The sequence below is a fragment of the Suricata suricatta genome, chromosome 11 (assembly GCF_006229205.1).
Source record: "Suricata suricatta isolate VVHF042 chromosome 11, meerkat_22Aug2017_6uvM2_HiC, whole genome shotgun sequence".
Classification (NCBI taxonomy): Eukaryota; Metazoa; Chordata; class Mammalia; order Carnivora; family Herpestidae; genus Suricata; species Suricata suricatta.
This window is the reverse complement of record NC_043710.1, coordinates 108118813-108127241: the sequence shown is the minus strand read 5'-3', so window position 1 is coordinate 108127241 and position 8429 is coordinate 108118813. Positions and strand designations below refer to the sequence as shown.

Sequence of the window (8429 nt, the reverse complement as noted above, 5' to 3'; positions counted from 1 at the left end):
CAGGCCGCGCCTCCGGATGGCCGTGCGCGGCCGCAGGGAGGCGAGTGGGGGCGGGGGCGTGGGGGACCGGGGCCGTCCCGGGCGGGGACGGGGCTCGCACAGCCCTCCCCTCCCCGCTCCCGAGGCCGCCCCGTGCGAGCGCGTGAAAGCCGCAGCGCAGCCCGGGGCAGGGGTGGGGGGGTGCGGGCAGCGGGGTGAGGGTGTCGGAGCGGATTTTGCCGGATGGACGAAGGGGCCTGGGATTGGAGTTGCGGCCAAGGCGGCCGCTGGGAGCTGGGGAAGGGAGGAGAGGGTCCCGGGCGCTGGGGGCGGGCCTCTCCCTGACTTAACGGGGTGTCCGCGACTTCCTTCAGTTGCTTTCCGTGTCCCTCGGTGGCCTGAAATCTCACGTTTAGAGCCTTTCCCCCCTTTATTTTATTTTATTTTTTCCGCTGGTAGTAACACTCCCGGGGGGCTGGGTAGCACATCATCCGTTACTCACGCTTGGGCATCACTTGACTCAAATGAGACTTCACTCCAGGTGCACCGGAGATGTGAAAGCTCGTCCGCTTCACTTTGGTTGTGCGGTCGCACCTGCTTCAGTCTGTGGGCGTGTTGGGGGGGGGTCCTATTCTGGGCTGAGGGTCCGCTGTGGGATAGGAAGACCTCGCTCTCTGATGGTGGCTAGTGAGGGTCGGGCGCCCCAGCTGCCCCGAGAGTGGGGTCGCAGGCACGGTCAGAGCCGCCCTCAGTGGACAGCGCTTATGCCCCACCCTCGGGTCAGCTGCCAGAAAGAGTCCAGGGTTTTTGGTGTGAGAATGTTTTCTGCCCTCTCTGTGGCTCAACTGGAAGGTTGAGTGGCCAGTTGCTCAGAAGTACCCAGGCGTGACCCCAGGGGTGTGGCCGCCTTCTGAGGTGACTTCTCAGCCACCACTGACCTTTTGAAGGAGGGGTGCGTGGCTGAACTTGTTTTGTTTGCTCGTTTGAGTTACAAGAGTTTAAAAGTCTTACCCCAGGGCCGTGTTGACTGACCGTCAGGATTCTGAATTCATTCACATGCCAATTTTGTTTTCTGCGCACTCGGTTTGGGCCGGATCCTGTATTAAAGCTGAGGATAGAATGGTGATCAGAACAAGGTCTCTTCCCCCAAGAAATGTACAAGTTAGCTAGAGGCAGAAAGTCAGCAGAGGTGTTAGTATGTTGTGGGAAGTGGGCCGGGAAGGAAGTACCCAGGAAACAGGCACTCATCCGTAACGTGGGGGAGAGGATAAGGAAGGCTTCCTGGAGGAGGTGGTATTTAAGCTGATACTTGAGGGATGAACAGGAGGCAGCTCGTTGGGTAAAGACAGACAAGGAGGCCGTTCCAGGCAGAGGGCAGCGTGTACTTTGAGATGGGAGAACATGGCGCTTTTGAAGACCCCTGTAAAGTGCATAAATTAGCATTCCTGTTTTAAGATTAATGTTTTGCTCAGGGCGGAGCCTGCATTGAATATAAGCTATCCCCATGTACCCTGCTGCCTCCCAGAAGCACCCAGAACAGGAATTAGGTCAGACATATGATTACCATACCTTTTTTTTTTCTTTTAATGTTTACTTATTTTTGAGAGAGAAAGAGAGAGAGAGAGCGGCCGAGCAGGGTAAAGGCAGAGGGAGACACAGAATCTGAAGCAGCTCCAGGCTCTGAGCTGTCAGCACAGAGCCGGACGTGGGGCTCGAACTCATGAGCGGAGAGGTAGTGACCTGAGCCGAAGTCGCATGCTTAACCGCCTGAGCCCCCCAGGTGCCCTCACCATGCCTTTTTTAAAAAAGAAATTCCTATGTTTGTTTTGGTTTGCATTCAGTTATGTAATTTCAGTGTTCTGCCCTAAGGTTCTGTGATTTCTGATATTCAGAGCAGCTGAGTTTCCTGCTTCCTTGCAGTTAGGTGGGGTACGTGACTGGGTTGTAGCCGCTGTGAAGTTGGGCTGGTGGGTGCCGCTTCCTTGGCGTGCCTGTAGCTCTGACTTTGTTCTTCTCTCAGCTCGCTGGAAGGGGGCCAGTGGGGGGCTCCAAGGGGACGGGAGGGGCCTGGGTCCCTGAATCACGTCTCGGAGGGGAACGAGCCTGTGACTTCGGTGAGGAGTGAACGCTTGTGTCTAGTTCCTGAGATTTGGGGATTTCCGTCACGCCAGCTGGTGCTGGGTATCCCGATCCAGGCAGACGTTGCCTCACGGAATCCTACTGCCACCCATGAGATTGCGTCGTCACCGGTGTTTCAGAGATGGAGTCGTGAGGTCGGAGACCAAGCCGCCCTCTGCATCACTCGGCCGGCGAGGGGCAGGCCCCTGCCCAGGTCTCTCCAGAACTCCTGTTCCCACTACCATGTAAGCCACGCCCCTTCCTGTCTTGGAAGAGTTGTTGGGGAAGACCGACGTGCAGGGCATTGCGAGAGGGGGTGGGGTGGGCGAGAGGAACAGCTCAGCGCGAGGGCTGTGGGTGGAGGGAGTGTGGTGAGCCCCAGAAGAGCTGTGGGCGGGGCCGGGTAGACATCTTGTCCCCATGGCCACCCTGGGAAAGTTTTAGGGCAAATTTTGAGCTCTGGATGATTCCAAATTTTGAGCTCTCATTTTCGCTTTACTTCCCCCTGGTCTTCGGGATGATGCCGTTTCTCCCGGGCGCCCTGCGGGGAGGGTGGACCTCTGGGAGGGTAGGAAGTCCTTGTTTGGATGTGTGGTAAGAGGCAGAGCTTGCAGTTTCTGTCCCTGACTGGTGACTGGGGAAGTTCCAGGCCTTGTGATCGCCGTGTCAGAGCTACACAGAACGGAGAGAGCCCTAGACGGAACCGACCCTGGGGAGCAGAGAGGGGACGGCCTGAGCACACTTGGAGTCACTGGGTCAGGGGCAGCCACAGAGGCAGGGCGAAGGGGCCACCGAAGGCCAGCCCGGCTCCCGGAGGGGCTCTCTGGCTGTTGTCCAGGAACCGCATTCACGTCCGGGTCCCTTCACTGTCCGCCTGACGCCCTCCTGGCTGAGCTCGGAAGGGGCTGCCCCCCTTCTCTGAGGACTCAGACTTGAGTGGGGACTTGTTTGAGTATCAGCTAGGTGGGTGACAGGCATCCCTGAAGGGCTTGGGGCAGGAGAGGGCCCTGGCGGATTTGTACTTTAAAGAGAAGAAACTTGGAGCAGGGAGGTGACTAGCTGAGGGACCTGCTGGTTAATGGCAGAATCACACCCCTGGTCTTCAGACGGAAGCTCACGTCTCTTCCCCTGGTGTTCCCCGGCACTGAGCTTGCAGAACACGAGGAAGGCCGCAGGCCGGCGTCTTCCCCACCGGCCTAGAGGAAAGAGGAAGATATACATATATATATTTTTTTTAAGTTTATTTTTTTGTGAGGGGGAGGGGCAGACAGAGAGGAGAGAGAGAATCCCCAGCGGGCTCCTTGCTGTCAGCACAGAGCCCACTGTGGGGCCTGAACTCATGATTCGTGAGATCATGACCTGAGCTGAAGTCAAGAGTCGGATGCTTAAGGGACTGTGCCCCCCGGGCGCCCCAAGAGGAGGAAATATTGATCTACCAGTTGAGAAACCTCTCCTGCTAATCGCCTTGAGTCAGCAGAGTTGGAGCGAAGAGCTTTCTTACGCCTGTAACCTCACACTAGGACATTCTGTTGGTCAGTGCCCCAGGCTCACAGGCTCCTGGGAGAAGGCTGGGGGGTCTTGGAAACTGGAGACCTGGTTCGAGCCCCGGCCTGGCCACTGCCGGCCGAGTGCCTCTGGACCAGGCTTTCCACCTCTCTCAGCCACTGGCCCGACTGGAATCATGGTAACCCCTCCTGGGCTGTGGGGAGGCCCGGTTCAAAGTGTCTGACAGCCGTCAAAGGCTGCCCGGAGGACAGGGGTGTGGTTGTTAGAAGTATTCAGCAGAAAGGCCGCACACCGGCCGGAGAGGGCCAGCCCCTTTCCTGCGTCTGCGCCTGCGTGCACTTGATCTCTCTCCTGGCTGTGTCTGGTGCAGAGCCCCGCCCCCTCCCGGCCGGGGCCTTTGGTTGTACTTGGGACGTCTCCCCTGCAAGTGAGCAGTCCTCTCATCGGGGATGGTGAGGCCCTAGTCCGTTGTCACTGCTTTGTGAACTTGGGGTGCAGCAGGTTAAGAGCAGAACATTGATTGGGGCGCCTAGAGGCTCAGTCGGTTAAGCCTCTGACTTCGGCTCAGATCATGATCTCATGTTCGTGGGTTCGAGCCCCGTGTCGGGCTCTGTGCTGACAGCTCAGAGCCTGGAGCCTGCTTCCGGTTCTGTGTCTCCTTCTCTCTCTGCCCCTCCCCCTCTCATGCTCTGTCTCTCTCTGTATCAAAAATAAATAAAACATTAAAAAAATAAAAGAACAGAACATTGACAAAAATACCCCATGTCATTTCAAGAGGAAGCTGTGTGTGTGTTCTGTGGTCCAGATGACCTTGACTTTTCCAGTTGTTAGGGGTGTCATTTCCCTCTGATTCCAAAATTAGCAGCAGTCTGAGCCCCCGTCCCACGAATGCAGGAAGTGTACCTGCTCGTGGGGTCTCATTCCCAGATCCCTCGCGGATCCTCCGGGGAGCCCCACAGGCCCGGAGCCGTCCGGGGCCTCACAGCTCCGCTCTGTGTCTGACGGCGGTGGCCTGAGGCTGCTCGATGCGTGGACACAGTGCCCAAAGCCTTCCTCTTTTTAAAACCAATTTTTAACATTTATTCATTTTTGAGAGACACAGAGAGACAGGACATAAGTGGGAGGGGGCAGAGAGAGAGGGAGACAGAATCCGAAGCAGCTCCGGGCTCTGAGCTGACATTGGGCTCGAACTCACAGACTGCGAGATCATGACCTGAGCCGAGGCTGGATGTTTAACTGACTGAGCCCCCCAGGCGCCCCAAGCATTCTTCATATTTTTTAAATTTATTTTTTAGAGAGAGAGAGAGAGGTGGGGGGAGCGTGGGCAGGGGAGAGAGAAGGAGAATCTTAATCAGGCTCCGCACTGAGTGCGGAGGCTGATGTAGGGCTCCATCCCACGACCATGAGCTGACATCAAGGTCATGACCTGAGCCAAAATCAAGAGTCAGAGGCTCAACCAACTGCCAGCTGAGCCACCCAGGCCCCGCTGCCTCCCCCCAACCCCGTAGCATTAAAATACCCGGGGAGGCTTGTGAATAATAAAAATACCAAAGAGCTGGTTTTCAACGACTTTAAGAAGCAGCCGCTCGGAGCCCGCCCCCCCCGCAGCCCGTCCTGCAAACCTCACCTGGCTCCCAGCCGTGGCCGCAGGGGGAGGCCAGCCGACTGCCGCCCGGGGAATCTGCAGGCCTCTCTGAGCACCTTCGTTGTCCCCGGAGAGGAGGGGCCTTCCTCCTCCTGCGTAAGGCCCACTGTTTTTTTTTTTTTAATTTTTTAAGGGGATTTACAGTAGGAACGTGACTATCCTTCAAGGGGAAGGCCTAGCCCCAGCTCCGTGGTCCACAGAGGGCTGGTTGCTCACTTATTTCTTTTCTTTCTTTCTTTTTTTAATGTTTGCTTGTTTTTGAGAATGAGAGAGAGAGAGACAGTGCGAGCAGGGGAAGGGGCAGAGAGAGAGGGAGACCCAGGATCTGAAACGGGCTCCAGGCTCTGAGCTAGCCGCCAGCACAGAGCCCGACGCGGGGCTCAAACCCACGAACGTGAGGTCTGACCTGAGCCGAAATCAGAGGCCCAACCGACTGAGCCCCCCGGCGCCCTTGCGTATTTCTTCACATGTGCCTGAGTCTTAGGTAAGAGTGTAGTTGGGCCGGTAGCCGTGTGGCCTCAGGTGGTGGCAGGTGAGGCCGATCCAGGGCCTTGCCCGTCCGTCCCCCGCGGGAGGGAGAGGGGTGTGAGGCGGCGGGGGCAGCCCAGGGCTGCGTCCCTCCTGCCCTGTCTGGGCTCCCGGTCCTCTGTAAGCGATACCGGCACAAGGATCAGGGTTTTGCAGGTATTGAATGAGACGCCCACGCTCAGAGTTGGGGAGAAGCGCCCGACTCCGCGGGGCCGCGGCTCTGCTGAGGGGATGCTCAGCTGACCTTGGCCAGCGACCTGGAACGCCTCCCCCAGGCACCTGCCCGGCCCACGGCTGCTGTCCGGGGCTTGGGCCAGAATGCGGGACGGGCAGTGACTTCGTATGGACTTGACTACGGAGGTTCGCCTGACAGCGGGAGGCTCCCACCTAGAGACAAACCGTAATTACTACTTTGTGGCACATAAACTGCCTGTAACCGGGGCGCCTGGTTGAGCATCTGGCTTCAGCTCAGGTTATGATCTCGTGGGTTCGAGCCCCGCGTCGGGCTCTGTGCTGACAGCTCGGAGCCTGGAGCCTGCTTCCCATTCTGTGGCTCCCTCTCTCTCTGCCCCTCTCCTGCTTGCTCTCTGTCCCTCTCTGTCTCTCTCTCTCAAAAATAAAAAAACATTAAAAAATTAAAAAAAACCTGCCTGTAACCCCTTGCATTTTAGGTAACTGATTTCAAGTACTTTGTTTTTTCTGCAAGTTTTTATTTATATTCGAGTTAGTTAACACCCGGTGTCATATTCGGGTCCGGCGGGGAGTCGAGTGACTCATTGCTTCCACACAACAGCCAGCGCTCACCCTGACAAGTGCTGTCCTCACCGCCCACCAGCCGTTTCGCCCATCCCCCACCCACCTCCCCTCCAGCAGCACTGGGTTTGTAATTTCAGGTGTTTAAAGGCTAATGTCCCCCTGGATGTCTGCTGGCAGCAGTTGCTTGATGGGAGGACCCGAGACCCATCTGCCATCTGTGCTGGGCCTCAGGTGTCGGGTCTCTTAGCTGTCAGGCGAGGAGGATGCCTCTTCATTGCGATGCCGGTAGGAATGACGTCCACCAACAGTTTTGGGGGCCCTCCACTAGCCACTGCGGGGCACAAAAGTTAGCCAAACAGTGTCCTTATCAGGTGCATGGACTTTCAGGGGGATTTAAGCCTGTAACAAGTAACTGATGGAATATCAGAAGGACCAGCTTAGGTAGATGGCATTTTGTCAAGTCCAAGGTGTAATACACATGTGGGATATTGGTGTTGTTTTTATCTGACCGTCTATCTCTCTATCAATCATCTCTCTATCTCTCTATCTCTCTATCTATCTCTCTATCTAACGGATCAGGTCTTCTTTGTGCTCACTGCCAGGCCAAGCCTCCCTTGACCAGCCCACAACCCCAAACCTGCTCCCCCCCCCCCCATCGCTCGAGGTTCCGATGTCCCCGTAGGATCCTGAAATCCTTGAATGGAGGTCAGTTCATCTGCCCCCGCTTCTGTCCCGGGTCATAGTGGAAATAAGGTCTTTCCTCTTTCACAGAATTAACAGCAAGTAGAAGAAATGGTAACTGAAGGTTGGCCAGGGACACTGAGTGGGGAGCGTGTGCGCATGTCCGGCAGATGGTGTGTGGGAGGGGTCACGGGAAGAGGGAAGCTGCAGTCCAGGGACATTCTTATAATTTATAAGAAAATGAAAGTCAGAGAGGAAGAACTCACTTAGGCAACGGCAGATTCACACCTCACTCTCGGATTCACTCTGTGGTCATCTGACCTTTGGGAACCAGGAACGAATGGGTTAATGCCCTTTGCACCTTCTTCCAAGCTCTGTTTCGTGGTGGCTGTGGTGACGGGTGCAGAGGGTCCTGCTGGCCTCCCCGGGGTCTCGTGGCCAGCATCCTTCCTGCCTGCACTGCCCCACCCGCCCCACCCCTGCTCCCGGGACACCGAAGAGACCCGGGCCGTGAGAGGAAGATGAGCATTTCTTCTGCAGCTTCTTTAGCATTCTTGGGTGTGGCACGCTTAGTTTTACATTTCTTAAAGAATTTTTAACACCTAAACATCCTTTGATTAAGAAATAGTCAGAAATAGATACCATTTTTATGGAAACTGTGATGCACAGTATGAAATCAAATAGTGACTCGTGTTTAATGTTACACATTTGTAGAAATTCTAGTTTCAGGGAGCTGGAGTAACAAATACTCTGGGTTCATGAAGTTCTTATCTGTGGTCCCTCCGCGCCCGTGGTCCCTCCATGTCTGTGGTCCCCCCACGTCCATGGTCCCTCTGCGTCCGTGGTCCCTCTGCATCCGTGGTCCCTCCGTGTCTGTGGTCCCTCTGCGCCTGTGGTTCCTCTGTGTCCATGGTCCCTCCGTGTCCGCGTCCGTGGTCCCCCCACATCCGTGGTCCCCCCGCGTCCGTGGTCCCTCTGCGTCCGTGGTCCCTCCACGTCCGTGGTCCCTCCGCGTCCGTGGTCCCTCCGTGTCTGTGGTCCTCCCATGTCCGTGGTCCCCCCGCGTCCGTGGTCCCCCCGCGCCTGTGGTCCCCCCGCGTCCGTGGTCCCTCCGCGTCCGTGGTCCCCCCACATCCATGGTCCCTCTGCGTCCGTGGTCCCTCCACGCCCGTGGTCCCCCCACGTCCGTGGTCCCTCCGTGTCTGTGGTCCCCCCG

At 56.8% G+C, this 8429-nt stretch overlaps 2 protein-coding genes across 2 annotated transcripts in view; one reads left to right on the top strand and one right to left on the bottom strand.

Annotated features, from left to right (window-relative positions):
- The window catches only part of IL10RA (interleukin 10 receptor subunit alpha), a 13875-nt gene extending 13384 nt beyond the window's left edge, over positions 1-491 (bottom strand). The window contains exons 1-2 of the mRNA XM_029915703.1: positions 482-491; positions 101-273 (exon numbers count right to left, since the gene is read on the bottom strand). Of these exons, the coding sequence (XP_029771563.1) occupies positions 101-273; positions 482-491 (183 nt within the window). The remainder of the gene's footprint in view (positions 1-100; positions 274-481) is intronic.
- A 1578-nt stretch (positions 492-2069) lies between these two features.
- TMPRSS13 (transmembrane serine protease 13) overlaps positions 2070-8429 on the top strand; it is a 57260-nt gene continuing 50900 nt past the window's right edge. The window contains exon 1 of the mRNA XM_029915702.1: positions 2070-2342. Within this exon, the coding sequence (XP_029771562.1) occupies positions 2209-2342 (134 nt within the window). The 5' untranslated portion in view covers positions 2070-2208. The remainder of the gene's footprint in view (positions 2343-8429) is intronic.